The 22,429-nt window shown below is 42.2% G+C and overlaps 1 protein-coding gene across 2 annotated transcripts in view; it reads left to right on the forward strand.

Annotated features, from left to right (window-relative positions):
- Nucleotides 1-16,056, forward strand: part of RYBP (RING1 and YY1 binding protein) — a 67,171-nt gene extending 51,115 nt beyond the window's left edge. For both annotated transcript variants that reach the window (XM_036878058.2, XM_036878057.2), the window contains exons 3-5: nt 11,193-11,369; nt 11,461-11,559; nt 12,000-16,056. In XM_036878058.2, the coding sequence (XP_036733953.1) occupies nt 11,193-11,369; nt 11,461-11,559; nt 12,000-12,252 (529 nt within the window). In that variant the 3' untranslated portion in view covers nt 12,253-16,056. The remainder of the gene's footprint in view (nt 1-11,192; nt 11,370-11,460; nt 11,560-11,999) is intronic.
- The last annotated feature ends 6,373 nt before the right edge of the window (nt 16,057-22,429 follow it).

The following is a 22,429-nucleotide window of genomic DNA, read 5'->3' on the forward strand; positions in this document are numbered from 1 at the left end:
ATTTGAAAGATGAGCTTTACAGAGTCCCTCAGTTCAAAGGCTCAGAGACACTGGTAAGTATAGCATTTTAATACTTGTTTCATGCTGATAAAGATTCTGCTGTCTATACCGCATTACACAGAGGACAGACATTCTTGTAGCTACTGTTAACTGGGCTATGGTCAGGAAACAATTATTTTGAAGCAGGTTTGGGGAGTACGGCATAAAATTTAAAAGGTCAGTACTGCCCCAGAATTATTCATACTGTGTTAGGAAGAGACAGATAAATAAGGTAATATTATAATGTAGACTTAAGTGGTATGTGAGGGTGGTTTGGGAACCCTGAAAATCTTGCCACAAACTTACTTGCCTGGAGAAAATGGGAAGGCAGTAGCATTTGAGCTGGCTCTTAAGTCTCAGTTTTGCAAATGAATAATGGGGAAGGACATTTCAGAAGCTAGGGAATCAGCAGATAAGCAAATAACAGCAAGTGGTAAAAGGTACCTTCTGAAAAAGATAAGACAAAGTCCTGTGTGGCTTAAGCTAGAACTCAGGAGCAACCTGACCTGGAAAGTGTGGAGGAATGGTGAGGAGTCCTCCTATACATCAAGCTGGGGAGTTAAGATTTGCTACTGTAAACCTACTGTGGCAGAGGTTTTAAGCAGAGAAATAGGCAATTACACTTTCTTTTTTGGACCTTTGGTCTCAATAATGCCGTGTACCATAAATAAAGGGAAGACTGAAAATGACCAGATAGGACATTGTGGAAGGTGGCTACGTCCTGAACTATAACTGAGGAAGGCAATGGAGATACAGTAGTGGAGATAGGATAGATTTGGGTCTTTCTGATGTAGTAGTTCTAAGGTCTTGAGGCATATGAAAAATGAGGAAAAGGAGAAATATACCAGAATATTCTTAGGAAGGTGTTCTCAATATACTAATAATAAATGTTTGACACTAGTGACAAAGCTTTGACACTGAAAACATGAGACAACACACATGGTAATACATTCATTCATTTGACATCATTTCAGCATAACTTGCCAGGAAACTTCTTTTGAGGATTTTGCTTAGGTAAGAAAAGTACTCATAGGTAGAGGCTACACAGGATTCACTTTTTATATAGAAATGTTTGTTAATGTGATGTCCTAAACACCACTTCTTTGGTCCTTCAGAATTTCAAAGGGATACATTCTAGAAAGAATTGGCTCTCAAGGTTTTCTAACAGTTGTTTTCTTCAGCTAAGTGGATTTTGATACTTGAATGACTGATCTCTTAGTATAATCAGTTGTATGCTTGGATGTGTTAGGATGTAATACAGCTGTTGATAGTGTATCTCCAAAATATTCTTGTCTTTATTAAACTTTCTATTACCCAAATAATTATAATTATTTTCTGGTTATATTTCTTCTGAGAAATGTTCATACATGTATAACAAATATGACTAGCATTTAATTCAAAGATTATTGTTTAAATTGGAGTGTGAATTTCCATCTTCAGCCTGTGTCACACTGTCTCCGCACTGTTCCAGCCAAGCAAAATTACTTACTGAGTTGAAGGAATTCTCAAACTCTGGGCCAGTGTCTCAGAAGACAGCTACTCGTGTTTTTCAGAGTCTTCACCTTCATTCACATCTAATTTTTCAGCCACTGGAAGTAATAAAATACCTTAAAATTTTCCTTCCCTTACTGGAAATAAAGACCTTGATTAAACGAAAGTACCTCAAATCTAGATGATATTGGGCAGAGTTGTGACTGTGTGGAGACCATCAAATAGTCTTCCCTCAAGCATCTGTTTGGTGATGAGTTGGATTGGTCTCATGGTAGTATGCACCAAAGTTGCTTTACATTTTTCCCTGGGCACTGAAAACATCAGACAACACACATGGTAATACATTCATTTGACATCATTTCAGCATAACTAAGAAATAGGTGCTTACACATTAAAATAATGTTACTTAGATCTGAGCAGTTAATATGTTCCTGCCCCAGTGTGTGATGCTTAGCTATATAGAGAATTACCAAGCACATCATGTTTAATCATTGCTGATGATACATCTTATGATGGATAAATCTATGTATTGCTATGCAGTACAGAGCTTTATTAATAAAACCATTGCAAAGTATTTGAGAATAGTGATCATGCAACTAACTGTATTTAAAGAATAGCATGGTTTCAGTATATTTAATGTTCTCAGCATTTTTCTTCCTAATCCTGCCCTCTGATCACCCCCACCAATAAGAATGATGAACACATTACAGATGTTAGGGGCGTCCAGGTATTAGGGGCATTTGGAAATGTCTGGAGAGACTTCTGCCTGTCACAACTTGGGAATAGGGGTGCTGCTGGCATCCAGTGGGTAGAGGCCAGAGTCCCAGCTAAACATCATGCAGTGCATAAGCACGGACCCCACAGCAAAGGATTGTGAGATACGGAATATTAACAGTGCTACGGTTGAGAAACTTTGTAGTAGGCTGTGTTCCAAAATGATGGGCTTTAAGAACGTTTTGATTACCAGTGATTTAGGAAACCCATTATAACATGATAATTTGGACCATGAACTAGCTTGTTAGAACCATTATTTTCTAGCATGTACATTTTTGTTTTAAGGATTAGATTTAAGGGAATCCTTAAAGATTACCTTAATTCAGTCTAACCCTTTAACTTTACAGATGAGGAATTCAAGACCTGTAGAGGATAACTGATTTGTTAGATGTTGGATTTCTATGAATTACCTAATAGTTTTTCTTTGCCTTTGAAGAATTACTAATTCTTTTGTGTGCTTTTGCAAGTGTCCAGTTTTGTGACATGAACTGTAATTTCAAAATGGTTTAATGCATTTTAAATGGGCTCTTTTGACAGCTATAAAGTAATTGGCAGGGCAGATTGAATTACCTTAGTATAGTGTTTCTTGGAGAGAGAGAAACTTGATTCATCATCAGGGTTATTTGCATCTGAAAATATGATTTGCCTAAAGATCTGTAGTTTCTATGATTCCTGTTCAATCATTGACATAATTTATAAGGTTATTTTGTGTGTCTTGTGGGAGGGGGAGAGGTCATACCAAAATCACTAAACCCAGTAGTGTAGTTTGAAGAATGTATCTCATGGTGTTTTTCCTGTTTTTTTAAAAAAAGGTTAAATGAGTTACTAACAGCATAAACTGCAAACTTACCTGTGCCTTAAGAACAAATGCTCTTACTTAGTTGTCATAAGTAAATATTGAATACAAGTGTCTGAGCTAGAGGAACCTTAGAAATAAATCACTTATCCTCATCTCTTCTTCCAGTGAGGAAACTGAAGTTTAGAGAGCATACATGTAACTCATCCAAGGTCACCAAGTTAGATTCCAAAATAAATACAAAAAGCAAAAAGGGGCGAGCTTAGTCATCTCGCCTGTTAAGTGCTGCGATCCAGTATGTGCCAGGGAGCATCCCATGAAACACAAAGGACCCCAACCAGAGAACCGAGCCATTGAAATTATGCGTGTATCTCATCAGCTCCTTGGAAAATGAACATGTCCAGAAAGCACAGCACCTTTCCTCCACATCTGTTAGGCACCAGGAAAAGTCTGTTTAATGAGTTTGGAAACATAAGCCAGAATGCCAAACAAAGGTGAAATGGGGGCAAGGAATGTCACATCTCTGCTCCTGTGCCTGAACAGGGTTTGAGAATCAGGGGATGGATACTGGCCCTGAGAGTAGGGATTGACTACCTCCCTGGGCTCTGCTTCTCTAACGATGCCGGTAGTCCACAGTACCAGGAGCTACTGTATATCCCTTTGCGTCAAGTGTGGCAGTGACCCTAAAACACTACTCAGATCAAATCCTCAGCAAGCAAAAGACACTTTTTCAATCCTAACACCAAAGAGCCTATAGAAAAAATTTGTGTTGAAAACATGGAATGGAGGTATCAAAAATAAATTGTTAGCCATATTCAAAACAGGTCCATTTTGAAAACAACTTAGGGAATATTTTTCTAGATGTGGTGTCAACTAGTACATTTTTTGTCAGTAGGCTTGCTTTTAAAAAATTGCTGTGGGAGATCTAAAGGGCATATTTATTATGGGACATGCTCTTAAAATTATTGGAATGACCACAATGAAATTATGTTATTCTAGTCAGAGGAGAGGAAGTGAAAGGAAGCCAGAATTATAGTCTGTGCTTGAAATACTTTAAGCCTACTTCTTGAAAGTTGTTCTGGTGTTTACTAAGTTTAAAATTTTTCTTTATTTTCAAAGTATTTTATTAACCTGCAATTGGAGGTGATGCTGCTTTTCATGTTTCTCTTTTGAAGTTTTGCTGAGAAAGAATGTAAGCCTGACTACTTTAGAAGTTGCCTTCTAAAGAAAGTCTCTTACTTACCAGTGATGAAGCCGACTTGCACAGGGAAGTATTGGGCATGGCCCTAGTGTCGCAGTTCTCGAGGTTTTTGATCAGAGGCTCTCTTACAGTCTTTAAAACTCCTATGGATCCCAGGAAGCTTTTGCTCATGGTACTTGGATCTGTAGATATTTTCCTTATCACAAATTAAAACTGAGAAATGTTTAAAGCACAAGAATATACAAACATACATGTCATTAGCTGTCAGAGCAGTGATATCACATGTCACATAGTTTCAGGAAAGTGAAAAGGCAAGTAATGTCTTAGAATTATTATAGGAACAATTATTATGGGGAAAAAAATGACTGTGGCAATAGTTTTTGGGCGGGTAGACCCTCCTGAAAGCAGCTTGAGCACTCCCGGGAGTCTGGTGCTCCTTGGAGAACCTCTGTAACACACCTGTCCTTTGCTGCCAGGTTGCTTTATAAAATATATGTTTAGTTTTCAAGAATCTAAAGCTCCTTTTACTTACTGACTAGTTCTTGAGTTGCAGAAAAGTTATAGTGTGTGCACTTACTGGGGCTCAAGTATTTGCTAAAAGTCAGCGTGTTCTCATGGTATAAGAGAGACATTTGAATATTCAAAACAACAATTTTAAGTCTAGAGAAGAACATTTCAGATTTTACTGTTTATCAAGGACGCTTAGCTTTTTTGTAGCCAGTTGTTCCTAACCCAGGTTGTCTCTGGTGAAAGTTCGTGTCATACTATGTAAACTGTACAACTGAAGTCCGTTGGCCTCCCTGAAAGGCACCTATTTTAAAAGGAGTATCTGCACAACCAAAATTGTCTCTGAAATAAGCAGAAAACTTGGCAGTTAAACCTGTGAGGCTCCTTAGTACTGCTGCTGCTCAACAGCATAACTAGCTTAAGGACATTATATGTGCAAGGGTTTGCATCTCCAGGACCACTTCCCAGACAAGGCTAACCAACTTCTTTCATTTGGAAATCTTTCCATTTGCTTCTCAGTATCTGGGGAAGGGTAGTAGGCACATTTAAGCAGGAAAAGTAGTCCTCTAAAATGTATACATTGTTTTTGAGGGGAATTATTTTGTTGACTATCTACATGTTCTGTGTACATGTACTATGATAAGACCTGGGTGAACTTTACCTTGTCTAATCTTGACTTCAACCCTCTTAAATTAGATGTCTTATTCCCATTTTGGGTAATTTACCCAAGGTTTCACAGAGCCTGGATAAAGTCCAAAGGCTGGCCTAACTCCAAAGTCCATACTTTTCCTGGCACCTATGACAATGACAGAAGGGGAGATACATGCGAAAAGGGGACGGCTTGTTTGTTTTTTTTTTGTTTGTTTGTTTTTTTTGGTTGTTGGAGTCAGATTTGCAGAGAAATACTATTTTTCTAGTACAGAGCAGAGTGGTTTTCCTGAGTCAGGGATGCATATTGGCGGGCTAGAATGTAAACTAAGACCCCTTTAGGTCACCCAGCGGCTTGTTCTGGAAGATGAGCCAAAGGATTTGAGAAATTTCATAAGGATGAATGTTTATATGAGATGGGCGAGAACTATTTAGGAGAGTAAAGAATAGCAGGAAGAGACACTGTTTGGGGAGCAGAGGAAAATAATGCCATGCAGTGTATGATCCTAGCAAAATTAAATTACAGTTGACTTTCTGAATCATACATATAATGATAGCTTCAGTAATGGTCACAAGGTCATAACAGGTTCCTTAGTACTCCGGTGTAGCATGGCCTGGCATGGTGGCAAGAACAGCTTGGGGAAGACCATGAGGACTAACCTTTCCAGAGCAAAGCCAGCTCAGTCTGAGAAATGCTGGCATGGCCTGAGTCTCAGCAGCTGCAGGGACACCCTGAGCCCTGGGGCCAACTCATACAGCAAGGCCTTAGGTTTCCTGCATCAGGGAAGAAGCAGGTGGGAGCCATTCTGTGTTCTTCCCATAGCTGCACAGACGGTACTTGTCTGGGGGCCTGGTTAGATAGCCAGCCCTTTAAAATAGTGACAGAGAAAGTACCCACGTAGAAACTCCCTGAGGGCTTACTTCTGAGCCAGGTGATCTGCCGTATTTCCTCATCTGTCATTCTTCACTGGGCTTGGTGTTTCTGAGTAACACTGTACTATAACACTGCAACAAGCATGAAAAGGTACAGAAATGTGTAAGACATTAAAACCCTTTCTTAAGGAAGCTTCAGCCTAGCGTAGTGCAGCTGAAAGAACACCAGACTAATCATCTGGACGCTGATTCTCTTTGGTCTAGTTGTTAACCTTCTCTCTTTACAAAATGGGAATATTAGTGGCTGCTATCTAATTTGCCTTTTAGAAATGTATGTTGAGGATAAAATGAGGCAGTAGTTGTTTAAAAGGGGGAGGGGGCAGGGCAAGGGATGAGCCATAAAGATAGTCAGCCTATTAAAATCCGTTCTATACATTGCTGGATTTAAAAAAAATTATTTGGATTCGCCTTTTAAGGTCTCTTGGCCATTTGTGTTGGAGCTAGAGTCCTAACTTGTGTATTTTGTTGGCAACATTTCTCCTCTGGGACTCAAGAAAACTACAGTGGATGAGGAGTGGGTGGGTAGAATGCACAGTTGTTTCCAGGGCCTCTTTCCTGACTTGTCGTCAAAGCCTGTGGCCATTAGTGTTCAGTGGACATGTTGTGGAGAAAGACAAGTTCTGATGCTTAGCACTTATGCATTGCCGTAGAGGTAAATACAGGCATTACTCAGTCTTGAAGAAGAGGATACCAAAAACTGTTTTTGGTGTCAAACCTACTCATAAAGAAAACCAGGCACTCTGTTTACTATATATAGCATTACTGGTCAAACAGACTTTTTGTCTTTTGTTTTTGTTGTTGGTTGATAAGCTTTCACTTAAGGTCTAGACACCAAAAGCTATAAACCATATCCTTTAATCTCGTTTTCCACTTTATAGTGAAGGCTGTTAATTGCTTATTTAAGATTTGTTGGGGAACCAGTAGTTTTGGAGAGCCCAGACTCTTACCTCCATATTGAAGAATTGACTTTCTCCAGCATGTTGAAAGTTCTGCCCATTAAATTAGCTATTTACAGTGTGTCATATGACACCTGGAAGACATCATTAAGCAGTGTAAATCTGTGGGAGGTAACTATCTCACTGAGCAGCTTAAAACATCACAGAGTTCATTCCTTACAGGGAATGTTCTAGAGGCTGTGGATAAGTTCTTGTCAGCTGCCCTACCTTTTTCTCTCCCCTTAAGGACCACCACATAGTCCTCCTCTTGCCAGTGGGGATGATGTAACTGGGTTCTCGAGGAGGTGCCCAACTAAACTGTGTCTTAGGTTGACCTGGTTTTCCTCTCTAGTACCGTGTGCCCAAGTCATGTCACTCTCCCCACCCCACACATACATACACACACAAAAACAAGTCTGGGCTCTTTGAAAGCGGAAAACCTCATTTAAGGTTACCTTCCTAAGAGGAGGGCATGAAGAGTGCAGAAGAGTGCAGATGGATGTGGGTCAAAAATCCCAGCTCAGGCACTTAACTGTAAAAACTTTAGACAAGTTTCTTAATCTTTCTGTTCCTCAGTCTTCATGATTCTTAAAGAGGAAACAACAGTTCTTCCTCTAGAAGATGTTGTGCTAAGTCTAGCATGCTGGTGTGATTGTCTTGCAATGGCTGTGAAATTGTCCTACCTCTCCTCTCCTGTTTGAGACACAGTTTGCAATGTTGGAGAGCCTGGCATGGCCCCATGGGAGCAAAGGGTGTATGCTCTCATAGTGCAGATCTGACCTTCTCATTCTTTGATACGCAGTGTGTTAGCTTAGAAATAAGGAGGGGAGGGGCAGATGGCAAGAGCCACCTGCACAGTTCTGACACCGTGGCGCCTTTACCTGGAAGGTCTCACACTTGTGGCTTTTCTAGTTTTGTTTACCTTCCCCTTCCCAAAGGTTTACACTACTTTTTGAGCCAGTAAGTGTTAGTATGTACTTCGTTCAGAAATTGTGTGCATCTTTTGAAAATTATTTAGGTGTATTTCCCTCCCTCATCCCCCATTCCCTAACCCCAGAAGAGGTCTTGTTAGGTTTGGAAGAGCAGCTGTATTAATTAAAATAAGAAATGCTTACCTGCTGTTGGTTTTTTTGTGGGGAAGGGACAAGTGATGACTGAGGAGCCAGGTGGTTACTTTAAGAAATGAAGATGACATTAGAACCCAGCACTGCTTTTGAAACAACACAGATGGTTTTCGCAGTCACTGCATATATCTTGGTAATAATCAGATCCCAGATAATCTTGAGGCCTTCTCATTTCATTCATTGTGAAATTTGGGTTCGGTTGACCATTGGAGGAGAGGAATACTTACTTCGCCATTCTAGCCAGACATTTTCTTAGGAGCAACCAAGGACTCTCAAACTGTTGTACACACGTGCTGCATCCTAAGAATTAGAGCTGAATTTTACCTTCTGTATGTATTAGAAGAGGGGTTCCTGTTTCCTGACTTACTCCTCTGATGGCCATCAGCCCCTTCATCTTCACAGCCTGAGGCCATATGGCCTGCTCTAGAGGTCGGCAGTGACCTCCTGATCACCAAAGCTCGGGCCCTCTTCTCAGCCCTCATCCTACGTTGTCTTTCTCTGCAGTGTTCATTTATTCTTTGTTCATCCAGTAATGCTTAGTGTGAGTTTCTGGCACTGTGCTGAAAGCCATGGTAACAAAGAAGATAACACAGATGTGATCTTGCCGTCAAGGAGTATACTGTTGATGGGCAGTTACAGCGCAGTGTGGCCAGGGATGTTCTAGTACTTCGTAGAATGTCCTAGAGTGAGACAGGCAGCTTTAAATCAGTTGGGGGGGCGGGGCGCGACTGGTGGTAGGCTGGGAGTGACCTGGACTGGGCACCTGGGGCACCTCTCTCTCTCTCTCTAAGGTGCTCGTAGACCTAGGTGGTCCAGGTGTGCGTGCTTGTTCATGCGTCAGAGTCTGTGCAGTAAAGTACACATACTGGCTTAATGGAAATTCTCCCTCAAGGTGTAGTTTTTCATAAAGTAGTGGTTTATTCACAGTATTAATAACTGGCAGAGTTTTTCATTTGGACACCTGAGTATCGTTTGTGTATGGCAATTTGTTTTGACTCTGAGTTAAACTGGTAATCCCTGTAGACAGCTGATCTGTTTGTGTCCCCAATGAGTGCTTGTGAAATGTCTTGTGGAGGCGATTGTCTTCTTTGTACTAACCCGTCTCACTGCTCTCTGAAGGAGTAGGGCGGTTAGCATGGCTGCTACCACCTTCGTTAGAACCAGTGCAGCACAAGTTTCACGGGAGGCCAGAGTATGTTTGGGGGCAAGGCTCAGTTAGAGCAAGCCCTCCCTTTTCCCTGGGGGCACTTCACATCTGTGTCTGAGCCTTGCTCAATGAGGGATCAGGCCATTTGTGATCAGGCTGAGGTGTGCCTTGCCTGGGTTTCATGCTGTGCCCTGTCTGATGAAGGCCCGTGTTGTGGAGGCTGCTAGAGAACTGGCTCTGAGATTGCACCCCCTGTATGGTTTCTGGCAAAGCCAGCCCACCCCGAGCCAGTCTCGAAGACCTCAGAACCGACCAGCACAGCCACACTCAGCCTTGCCTTGATGAAGTCGTGGAGTAGGCTTCTGCCCCCTCCTTGTCCTGCATGCCTTCTCAGCCACATCACACCTGCTCCCAGCAGGTGCTCTAGTAACCATGTTGTTTAACTTAGAGGTCACTGTCGTGTGTGTCTAGCAACTCTTTGTTTTCTGTGAAAAACGGCACTATTGTTTAAGAAGGAAGCTTTGTTTTGTTTTTCCTAGGTTGACCCTTAATTTTTTTCAGTCTTCCCCTACTGGCCCTCCCGTTGATTATTAGCCAGACCTAGTCTGTCCACGTAACTTTCTTCTGGCTAGCTCCTCCAACGTGGGGAGTGCAGAGGGAGCGCTAGAGCCTGCTGGTGATCTTATGTTGTGGCAGCCAGTTATTTCACCTCCCTAATGACCCATTTGGGTATTTGTTTCTACCCTGTACTTGGAGAGTTTATTGTATTGTAAATGTCCATCTAGATGGGAATGTCTTTGAAAATTAGTATTGCCTAGAAATAATACATAGGCTTTCCTTTCTCCCTCTCTCATTGGGGTCTGAATGGTCATGCATTGTGGAAAGTGTTTGTCACCACTTAGAATTTGTAACCAATAGTGTTACTGTAAACAATAGTGTTAAGAGCCAGTGTCAGTCGGAGATTGGTGCGGACATAATGGCTGATGGCACAGTGAATGTAGCACTTGTCTAGGATTTTTTAATAGTGACTTTTAGTCTTCACCCCCTTGGGAGCTAGTATGAACTGAAGTTACCTTTTATTATTGCTCTATGTGTGTTGTCCATGCCAATCACAGACCTGCAGGGGAGCAGACCAAGTTGGAATAGAGTGAGGAGTGGATGTCACACTTCTAATTTCATTCCCTTTTCAAGGGATTACCAGTGTCCATTTAATAAAATGAGATTAATGCTTTGCAGCAGTATTTGAAAGCTGTCAGTCAGTATAATCTTGACAGCTCAAAAGAAGCAGTGTTCTCAGCACTCTTAGAAGCAGTCACATGTTTTATTGGCTGAAAGATTTTTTTTCTTAACCACAAGGGATGATACATGTTCGTGTGAGCACGTGTGTCATGAAAGACAGAGGTGCAGAAAGTGGATCTGAAAGAGGATGAGTTCTGTGGACTGATATCTCCATACTATGTAGAAATAACACCATGTAATTTAGTTTTGAGTTGCCAGATACCAGAAATAGCATAAGAAATTATGAGACCAAAATAAAAAAAATTAAAGAAATACTTAGAAAGCAAACAATGATGTTTCTTTTCTTGACTGTTTTTAGAAAGCCTCGGATCAACTCTCAGCTGGTGGCACAACAGGTGGCGCAGCAGTACGCCACCCCGCCACCCCCCAAGAAGGAGAAAAAGGAGAAAGTGGAGAAGCAGGACAAAGAGAAGCCTGAGAAAGACAAGGAGATTAGTCCTAGTGTCACCAAGAAAAACACCAACAAGAAGACAAAGTAAGTCCCCGGGTAACTTGGTACAGTATAGTATTTTGCAGGTGAATCAGAAGTAACCTTTAAATGCTGCTTTTTGTATTCCCCTTCTTAGACCAAAGTCTGATATTCTGAAAGATCCTCCTAGCGAAGCAAACAGTATACAGTCTGCAAACGCTACAACAAAGACCAGTGAAACAAATCACACCTCAAGGTATTTGAAATGAGAATGAAACACTACATTTGCTGCTCTGATTTACTTAGTCATGATCAAGAACTCAGGGTGGTTGGTGCTTGTGGGTTTCTAGGCTAAGAAGTGGTAAGTGAAGAGCGAGGGTGGAACTGTTAACTTAAAACACAAGTGTGTGTGGCTATGTCTGTCTGAGCTACTTCTATATTGCTGTGGCCAAACCAGAATAAGGAGAAGTTGCTAGTAATTTTGCAGTGGTCCAAAGCTTGCTAACTCATGGTAGTTTCTGTTACTGCTAAGCTCAGGCAGCAGATTTTGTAGTGAGCTTCTATGCGAGCGGTGGCAGTTAGGGTCACTGCCACAGTGGCGTGGAGTCCATGTGTGTGTGCTGATGGCGTTCTAGCAGAAGCTGTGTCAGACCCATGGCATATTTACTTGGCTCTCCCCTGCGGTGTTGCTTTCAGGCCCCGGCTGAAAAATGTGGACAGGAGCACCGCACAGCAATTGGCAGTAACTGTGGGCAACGTCACCGTCATTATCACAGACTTTAAGGAAAAGACTCGCTCCTCCTCGACATCCTCATCCACAGTGACCTCCAGTGCAGGGTCAGAACAGCAGAACCAGAGCAGCTCCGGCTCGGAGAGCACAGACAAGGGCTCCTCCCGCTCCTCCACGCCGAAGGGCGACATGTCAGCAGTAAATGATGAATCCTTCTGAAATTGCACATAGAATTGTGGAAACTATGAATCAGGGTATGAAATTCAACTCCTCCACCTGCCCGTGCTGCTTGCACCCCTGGAGAATCATCTGCGGACATCGACCTCTTAGTCATGCTGCTAGGATAATTCTGCTCGCCATGGGCATCTGGCCACCAAGGAATTTCGCACCCTGACGATTACTCTTGACACTTTTATGTATTCCATTGTTTTATATGATTTTCCTAACAATCATTTATAATTGGATGTGCTCCTGAATCTACTTTTTATATAAAAAAAAAAAAAATCTGCTGTGCACAATTTTCCATGTACATTAAAACTGGTTTTTGTTCTTGTTTTGTTGGGGATAGGGGGGAGGGCCGGGAGGGAGAGGGAACTTTTATTTATTGTGTTCACAAACTCCATCCTTTCAGCATATCCTTTTAAGTTTAGTTCTTTCTTCCAGTTATACTATGTACTATCAGTTTTGATATAACTATATATATATAAATATAAAATTATATATAAAGGGTTATTTGAAACCAATCCATGGCAACGCTGGTGCTTGATACACTGTGAAGTGAATACAACATTGAACAGTTACAGATCTGGGACACTCCCTTCTACGAAAGTGCTGAAATTAAAGTCAGTCTTACATGAAGTATATTCCAACTCACGTGGGAACTTGACTCATCTGTCTAAAGCGTACTGGAAGACATAAAAAAAATTTTTTTTTAAACAATGTGATCTCAAATGTAAAGACTGCTCCAGGTAGCCTGCATTTGCAACAGAATAACTGACAAATCACAGGTGGTTTATTTGGGAGGGCTTTGGTCATTCAGAATAACTAAACTAGCTCCGGAATGCCAAGTATTCGTGTAAATCACAGTTAACATGTTACCTTTTATGTATTCATAATCAAGATCACAATAAATTAACATGTTAATTGCCGTTCCTACATAAGCACTCATGAAAACACAGTGTTCTGTAACTCGAATTCCATCCCTTTATCCAGACTCTACTCATGTCTGAGGTGAATCTATCGATCATCTCTTAGTTTGAGGATTCAAACCGCCAGAACTGTATTTGTGGTCTATTCAAGAAGCAAATCGTGCTCCACTTGTGCTCGGCGTTGCAGGGCGGTGTTTTGTCATTGAGATTTGTTTGCCTCATGTCCCCCTTTTCCCTTACCCTGCCAGTTCAGTTGTGAAAATTCTTTTTCTTTCTTAAAATCTACTCTTGTTTGTTTCACTAAACGAAGGTCATCAGCTGCACAGTTCCAGCACAAGCTTTGCAATGTTCAGAGACGTTTCTCAATTCCCTGCTGTGGGACGAACTCAAGTGGTGAGTGGTTTAAGTGTGAACCGCGAGTTGCTGGGAAAGCTCTTATTTCCTACGAGCCTGTGATCATCCTTTTCCTCAACATTTAGTTCCGAGCAAACTCTCTCCTAAGGTTTCTGTTCACTCATTCATTTCATTGTCTTGAAAAGCAAAAAAACCCAAAAACAAAAAAACCACTAGTATGATTCTCCCCTTCCTCATTTTAAAAATGTTTTGTTTTGCTTTGTTTGAACTTAGGGTCTCTTCTATCTGGCTCTTGCACTCAGATCCTCAGAGTTCATAACCTTCAGAGTCATTTCAAGCATGGGAACTTGATGATGTTACCTTCCTTTATCTGATCACACTTTAGGGACTCATGGGAAGGCAGCCACTTTGTAAGGAAGCAGCCTGTTCAGGTGTGAAAAACCTGGTTTGCTTAAGAAAAGTACCTGTTTGTGGAGGCAACAAGTAAAAAAAAAAATTAACAGCTTGATTTGAGTAGCCAACAGGAAAGGTTCCTTTCACATTTACATTAAAACTATTCTGTAGTCACTAACGTACCGTAATTTAAATTCTCTTTGCAAAGGTATAGATGATAAAGCAGTGCCATTTGTTGCTGTGGTCCTATTCTCAGATGCATGGACAATGTTCCCCTCTTCTTAAAATAATGCTTGTATCTGGGATACAAGCTATGCTTATCTTTTTAAATACATTTTTAAAGTATTTATTAATGAACCAAAGGAAATCAGATGCTTTCTGTGAGCATCAGAATATATAATACATAGTGATTTGACTATGAATTTTAAATCCACATTTTAATATTAGTGGTATATTGCAAAGACATTCCTTCTAAAGTTTTAATATTCCTTTTATTAAGGGTCTCAGGGAGGGTAAATTAGTCAGCCATATTTATTTTCCAGAGATATAAGGAATTGCTACGTTTTTTAATTAACTTTTTAAAAAATTTAAATGCCACCAAACTCATGGGTTGCACTGCTTTTGAACCAATAAGTGTTGGTATGCACTTTGTTCAGATAAACACTGTGTACTTTTTCAAAATTAGTTTCATGTAAAGTGATTGGACCCCCTAGATTAGTGGAAAAAAGCTGATTAGCCAGCTACTCATAGGCTGCTAATTAATTCATTGCCAGTGTCGTGGTTTTCATTCAGTTTTGCCTCCGTGATAAAAATAAGTTGAAGAATGGGGAGGGGAGAAGGAAGGGAGGATTGCTTTAGAACAGGTGAGATGAAATTGCTGTTTCAATAGAAACTGCAGCCAACAGTGGGCTTCTCTAAGCAATGAGACGTTACCAGGCTAGTCCTCTAGCTGCCTTTGTGTGTTCTCTTGAGGTAGCCAGGTGGTAGGTACTTTAGACTTTAAATTTCTGAAATTGATGACACCCCCTCAGGCATGTATTCTGGAAATGGAATTCTTGTAACTTCCGGTGTTTGCAGTTTGCCCTGCAAATTAGTAGGCAATGCGAAAAACACTAGTGTAGATTATGAAGATATATATTAAAAGAGGACCAGAAATACTTGGTATTTGGCAGCACAGTAAGCAGGTTATAAAAACAAAAACAAAAGCACAGTGTTAACGCTTGCAAGTTTCCATCCATTTTGATACCACACGATCTTTCACTCCGGTGCGTGCGCACACAGAGGTTTACCTGACTTGGCTCTACTTGAGTCATGCAGTTAAAAAAAAAAAAAGTAAAGACATCGCGACACCCAGAAAATATTTTAATCAAAACCTTTCAGTTTCAATCTGGATATTTAAAAACATTGGCAGAAGCTTCTGTGAGTTTAGTTCCACTAAGGTGTTTCACCTGCCTTATCAAGACCATTCTCAGTCTACTTTTTTAAGCTACGTATCTTAAATTATTGAAAATTTAATTGCTGAATATATAATAACCTTTGCTTGTATGTAACCGAAAATGGTTTAAGAGCCAACATTTAGAGTATGACAATGGAGCTGAACAGTTTTTAATGCGCAAGCAGTTCTGTTCTTGTGTATGACTTGTAACCTTAATTTACTGTGTAAAGATGGTTACATTATTTCCTTAGCTTTGTTTGTTGGAGACAAATAGAGAATGCTTGTTAAGTATGTCAAAACATAATCTTATCTTGTGAATTTTTGTTAATGTATTATACGAGCTATATTTTTCATTTGCCCAGAAAGACAGCTTGTATAACGCTTTGGGAAGTTTCTGCTCTGTAATGTCTTTAGAGCTGACAGTCTGTTAGGTTTGTTTTTTTTCTTCATGCTAAAGTGTCAGTTGGTGGTTTTGTGAACTGGTCAGAAATTCACAGGTCTTAAATGTTTTGGGGAAATTTATATTGGACACTGCTCTTTGTCTAGCAAATAAAAGATGTTAATATATTCCTGTTACTGGCATGTGCACGACTATGTTATTAGAAGCCACTTTATCATTTTCCTGCTTTAAATAGAAATGTCTATTTATGAATTCTGCTTGTAGTTTTTTCACAAATAAAATAGTAAAATTTACATTGAAATCTTTATTTTTGTGTGTGTAGATTTTAGCCCTTAGGAAAAAAGAATACTTAGTTGTACTCAGATTTTTAACTTGTGGAATATTTCCAGTGGGAATAGGAGGCTAAGATTCGAGTCATTGATCAGAAGCTGAAGTTGATTTGGGTGTCTTAGTAATGTCTCAAACTGCAGCAGGAAGTATAATTGAAGGAAAGTGGTTGAATTTTGGAAGAAAATACCACAAAGTGTGACTTCTGAGATAGGATGCAGTGATTTAAAGAAGTAAATGGTGAAGATAGCTAACAATTGCTAATTTAGTGTATGACTCGACACTTCTAAAAACAACCATTTCTAGCCAACTGTATAGTTCAGTAAATTGTGACTTGGAGGTAAATGAAATGAAGTGTAAACCCTAAAAGCCACACAAAGCTGGCGTGTTGTGCCATGCTATGGAGACTGCTCGCTGGTGAGGCCACAGTGGGCACAATAAATTTCCAAAGAATAGAGAGACCTGCATCTGTACTTGAACTAGCATGGAAAGGGAGAAAGAATAGATAGTGCAAAGCCCTAATTTGGAAATGAGTTTGTTGTGGTAAGAAAAAAGAGCAAACTCCTTTCTCCATTTTCCTTACTTACCCGTACCAAGTTATAATCCAGGTCTGGCTCCTCTGACATCTCTGATTTGGAGGGGTGGAAGGGCAGGGAAATGATGGCGTCTCTGATGTTTCCCAGCGGCTGTTGTGAATGCAGGTGGGCGGTCAGCTGTAACCCCACCCTTCAGCTTTCTCTGGTACCTGAGGATTTCTCTGACAGGCTCCACTGCTGGTGGCCCTGGCATTACCCTTGGGGAAGATGGAGGCAGCCTCTCACACTAGCTGTAGGTGTACAGCAAGCGGTTGGCCCTACACTGAATGTGCAATGGTGTCTTTTAGAAAGAGTGGATTCTCTCAGGAGGATGAGAAGGAAGGCGAAGGCATCCCTCTTGTCTCAGCTAAGTCCCAGTGTTGATGCATATGTAGACCCCCATTGAGGAACACCACGGCTAGGATGTGACTCTGTTGTGGTGAGAAGCTCTCGGTGGATTGATCTTGGTTAGGGGTAAAATGATGTCTTAAACTTGGACGTGCCCAGGCTCGTACGGAAAGACTCAGAGCCAGCCGTGTGTTAGGATTAAAAATGCTTGATCAAGGTCCTATTTGCTAATCATCAAAAGAAGCCAGGGTCGGATCTGGTGCCCTTAATGGCATTTGTCAGGAAGGTACCATCTTTTCCCCAGCAGCCTGTACTTCGTTAACTGCAGAAGAAATGGACTGAATATTGCAGGGGAGAGCTCTGGTTTTCCTAGAAGAGATCAGAGGATATGTCTGGAAGGATGGGGAGGGAATCCGGTCTAGGGAGACCCTAGAGTGGAAGCAGATAGCCAGGTGTGGGATTTCACCTGGTAAACCTGCCTTCACTCCAGACATGACCCACGAGGCTGGGACTGGGGCTCATAATAAGGTGTCCAGTGCTGGGTGCTTCCATCAGTCCAGGTACTCGTCCAGTGTTGTGTCAAAACCCGCAAATGGGGATGAGTGTGTGGAGAGGAGGGCACAGACTGAAACTGGCCCCTTCCTGCAGGAGCTTCTGACCCAGAAGTGGCAAATAAGTGACACCACCCACAGCTCTTCTGCACACTTTGTGCTTGTGCCAAACATCATGAATCGGTCACAGTGCCCTTTTGTTCAGCTGAATTCAGATTCAGAACCTCAGCACAGCTCTACAGGCATCAGAGCCCCACGTTCCTGTGAGTTCCTGAAACTCATTTGCCATCCCTGCTTGGACCAAACCCACCCAAGGCAATTGCAGAACCCGGCAAGGCCGTTTTACACCAACTCTTCAATCATGGGGCCCTCCCTGGAGCCATAGAATTCCAGAAGGAAGGCTGGCCGAGCACCGTGGAGGAGTCTAGGAGAAGAGACAACTAAATATCCAATGCTGACTCTTCAAAAGGCTCAACTTCCTGTTCAGAACAGGACCAGATGAGGAGGCCAGTGTGGAGCGTGTAGCTCTAAATGCCAGACCCACAGGCCTGCCAGCTATGATGGGTGTCACCAGGCAGGCCAATCTGGGACCTGCCCAGGCTGTTGCACCGGTTCTGCCAACCTCAAGGACTCGAAAATAACAGGGCAGAACCCCAAACGGATGTGATTCCTGGAAACAACAGGATGACCCATTGGAGTCAGAACTGGGAGGGCTCCCACCCACACCTGACTGCGTGACCTTGGGCAAGTCCGCCTCCCTGGCTCCTTTCATCATCTCTGGAACTCACCCTCTCCTACCCTGTTTTCTCCTCCAAGGGGCCACAGGCCAGTGCCCCAGTGGTGGCCTATGTTTGGCTATGATCTGAATGATGGGGAGCAAACTATTTCCTGAACCATTCATTGTAGTGCTTCACTGATGTCAACACTGGGAATGAGAGAGGGGTTTGTTTTCTTTTGTGATCATTTAAAATATTTATTTATTTATTTTCAGAGCCCAGTGGAAGGAACAATTGGTTGAAAGATGCATGTAAATTAAGTCCAGGGGTATTTTTGACAGCTGCTTGGTGTTTCTGTATCTGCAAACTGTGTTGCAATGAATATGGCTTTTCTTCATTAAAGTTTTGATTTTTTTAATCAAAAAATTGATTAAACATCAATAAAACTGATGTTCATTGCCCTCCTATTAAAAAAGAAAAAAGTTTAGTGGAATGGGAGAATTCAGAGAGTGCTTGGCATCACTATACAGTCGGAGCTTATTAATAAGCATTCATTGCTGGGTTACATACCTATATATACACATACTTGTGCATATATATGTGTATTTACACATAGGTACTTACTAATTGAGAAGGGGATTTTTCTCTCCATGCATAAATGTCACAAGCTCCCAGCATAGAGAAGTTGGAGCTACAAACCAATAGATCAGCCACAAATATACTTAGGGAGAGTAAACTCTATGAGAACCACTTCTTCAGCCTGAGCAATTCAGCGATCACAGCAGCTCCGGAATGAGGAGAGCTCCATGGTTGGAAGCAAAGAGATATATAAATTGTATTCATTGCCTCTTCACATTTAAAGGAATTGGTACCCGTTTGGAGACATCTGCTGTGGAAGTATCTCACGAGCTGGAATTACAACATTCTGCCGGAGCGGAAAATGTGCGAATTTGAGAAATTCCCAAGAGGCAGGACCCTCTAATAAATTACACTGTAAAATTCCAGGCAACTCTGCATGCAGAGATTATCCTGACAATGCAGATGAAGGTAGCAAACAAATGGGGTAATAAGGGGGAGAATTGCAAGCACCCCCATTCATCTCAGAACAGTCAGCAGCTACTGGGGCTGTTAATCATGTCAGGGACAGATGGGCCAGGGCCTGTGCGGCCAGTAAGAGCCAGGGGCCACTTTGGTGGGCTGCTGAGCAGAGGCTAACCAGGCTCACTGCTGTTCTGCAGAAGCCAGTAAACCTCTAGGGGAGACTTAGACCCCAAAGGCGATGGAGTGAACTGGGAGTGGACATGTGTGAGTGGTGGGGTGACAGTCCACTGTAGGGCCTTTTTTTATATTCCCAGCCCTGTGACATTTCCTTGTTTCATTGAGTTTTTGTAAACCCATTCTACTCAACATGGACAGGCATCATCGTAGGAAAATTTAGGTGCCTTTCCTGTGTTAACTCATTTAATCCTCCCAGTAACACTACCGAATACAGCAGGGGTGGTCAAACTACAGCCCACGGCCCAAATCCATCCCTGCTGCCTGTTCTCATGCAGCTCTGGAGCTAAGAATGGTTTTTACATTTTTAAATGGTTGAAAATATATATATTTTTAATTTGTGACAAGTGAAAATTACATGAAATTCAAATTACAGTGTCTATAAATAAAGTTTTATTGGCATCCAGCCATGCCCATTCGTTCATGTATTGTCTATGGCTGCTTTCCCACTACAATGGCAGAGTGGAGCTGTGACAGACTGTGTGGCCTAAAATATTTATAATCCGGCCTCTTATAGAAAAAGGGTACTGGTGCCTGGAATATATGCCCATCTGTCACTTTCTGTGGGGTAAGTGCTGACATACCCTCAGTGTCCAGAAGTGTGACTGGTGGAGTTGGCACTATGTCAACGGCTGTGGAATGAAGGAATCGCTGCCTGTCTTACAGATGAGGAAACCCCAGTGCAGAAAAGTCAAGGAACTTGGCCTAGGTCACCCAGTTAGTAAGTGAAGGAATCAGGATTTGAATCAAGGCTGCCTAATCCAGATTCCGAGCTGCTAGTTTTCAAGAAGCTGAATAGGCAGCTTGCTCCAAGGTATGTTCCTTGGACCACCAGTCAGGCCAGATGCTTAGTTGTAGCCAAACAAATTTGGTAAATGCTGTTCCATAGACAAGCTCTCTTGGAGTTTCACAGTGATCGTTAGCATATCAAAGGCTCTGAGAAGTCCTGCAGGAAAAAAAAACATTTAGCTTTCTTTAATGCGGTGTTTGTAAAGCTGCTTTGACCTACCTTCTACCAACTGATACAACTCCCAGGAAACACTAGTGAAGACTTGGAGTTAAGACATACTTGGTACAAATTGCATCTTTGTGACACTGAGAAAATTACTGAGCCTCTCTGAATTGGTTTCTCTGTAGAATGGTGAGATAGCCGGAAGTAAGGGTTTAGTGACCTTATGAGTTCCCTGCTCTTGGTAGATGCTCACTCAATGTCAGTTCCCTGCCTGGCAGGGTGTCTATCTCAGGTGTCCTGCCTGCCATTTCCTTCCCTACAGGCCACATTTGGAACCCCAGTAGCTTTGCAAAAAGGGATAGCTCATTTTGCCTTCAGGTACCTATTAGTTAACAGACATAGGCCCATTTAGAGCTATAAAGTGGAACCCCCAGGGCAGAAGAGGGCAGGTTCTGGCATCCTAAGGCAGCCAGGAAAATACCCTTGGAACGAGCGCACAGGGAGCTGGTGGCTGGCCGCCGGGGCGGGGAGCATGCTCTCCACCTTGTGGGTTTCTCATCCGTCACTCTGGGGAGATCTTACTGTGTCCTCTGGCTGTCAGCAGTGCTCTTGAATCCATTCGGATATAAGTCACACTCCTGCTTAAGTGAGTCGTTCTTGACTCCCTGGACACCAGAAGCCTTTCTTCTTGACAGCAGGTGAGACGCTGGCTGCCTCTTGACATGACCATCCACTTCAGTGCCTGTGAAAATCCCTGCTGCCCTGCAGCCCAGACATCTGAAGATTTTATTTAACAGAGTCCGCTGCCCAAAGGAGGTGTGCTGGTCCAGGAAGCCAGACGGGAGACTCGCTCTGCCCGAGTGGGGTGGCTCCCCGGGTGGCCGCCTGGAAAGGCCACACTGCGTGGAGTGGGAGAGGGGACATGACATGCTGCCTGGCACATAGGAAGGGCTAAATACACAGCATTGTTACCAGCAGCCTGGGCTTCAGTGTGTATTTTTTTTTTTTTGTATTAATCTACAATTACATGAAGACAGTATGTTTACTAGGCTCCCCCCTTCACCAAGTACCCCCCACAAACCCCATTACAGTCACTGTCTATCAGCGTAGTAAGATGCTGTAGAATCACTACTAGTCTTCTCTGTGTTGCACAGCCCTCCCCGTGCCCCACCACACTATACATGCTAATCGTGATGCCCCCTTTCTTTTTCCCCGCCCTTATCCCTCGCTTCCCACCCATCCTCCCCAGTCCCTTTCCCTTTGGTAACTGTTAGTCCATTCTTGGGTTCTGTGATTCTGCTGCTGTTTTGTTCCTTCAGTTTTTCTTTGTTCTTACACTCCACATATGAGTGAAATCATTTGGTACTTGTCTTTCTCCGCCTGGCTTATTTCACTGAGCATAATACCCTCTAGCTCCGTCCGTGTTGTTGCGAATGGTAGGATTTATCTCTAACTGATGGCTGAATGGTATTCTGTTGTGTATATGTACCACCTCTTCTTTATCCATTCATCTACTGATGGACACTTAGGTTGCTTCCATTTCTTGGCTATTGTAAATAGTGCTGCGGTAAACATAGGGGTGCATCTGTCTTTTTCAAACTGGGCTGCTGCATTCTTAGGGTAAATTCCTAGAAGTGGAATTCCTGGGTTGAATGGTATTTCTATTTTGAGCTTTTTGAGGAACCTCCATATTGCTTTCCACAATGGTTGAACTAATTTACATTCCCACCAGCAGTATAGGAGTGTTCTCCTTTCTCTACAACCTCGCCAGCATTTGTTGTTGTTTGTCTTTTGGATGGTGGTGATCCTTACTGGTGTGAGGTGGTACCTCATTGTGATGTCAGTTTGCATTTCCCTGATAATTAGTGATGTGGAGCATCTTTTCATGTGTCTGTTGGCCATCTGAATTTCTTCTTTGGAAA

Source organism: Manis pentadactyla, chromosome 1 (assembly GCF_030020395.1).
Source record: "Manis pentadactyla isolate mManPen7 chromosome 1, mManPen7.hap1, whole genome shotgun sequence".
Lineage (NCBI taxonomy): Eukaryota > Metazoa > Chordata > Mammalia > Pholidota > Manidae > Manis > Manis pentadactyla.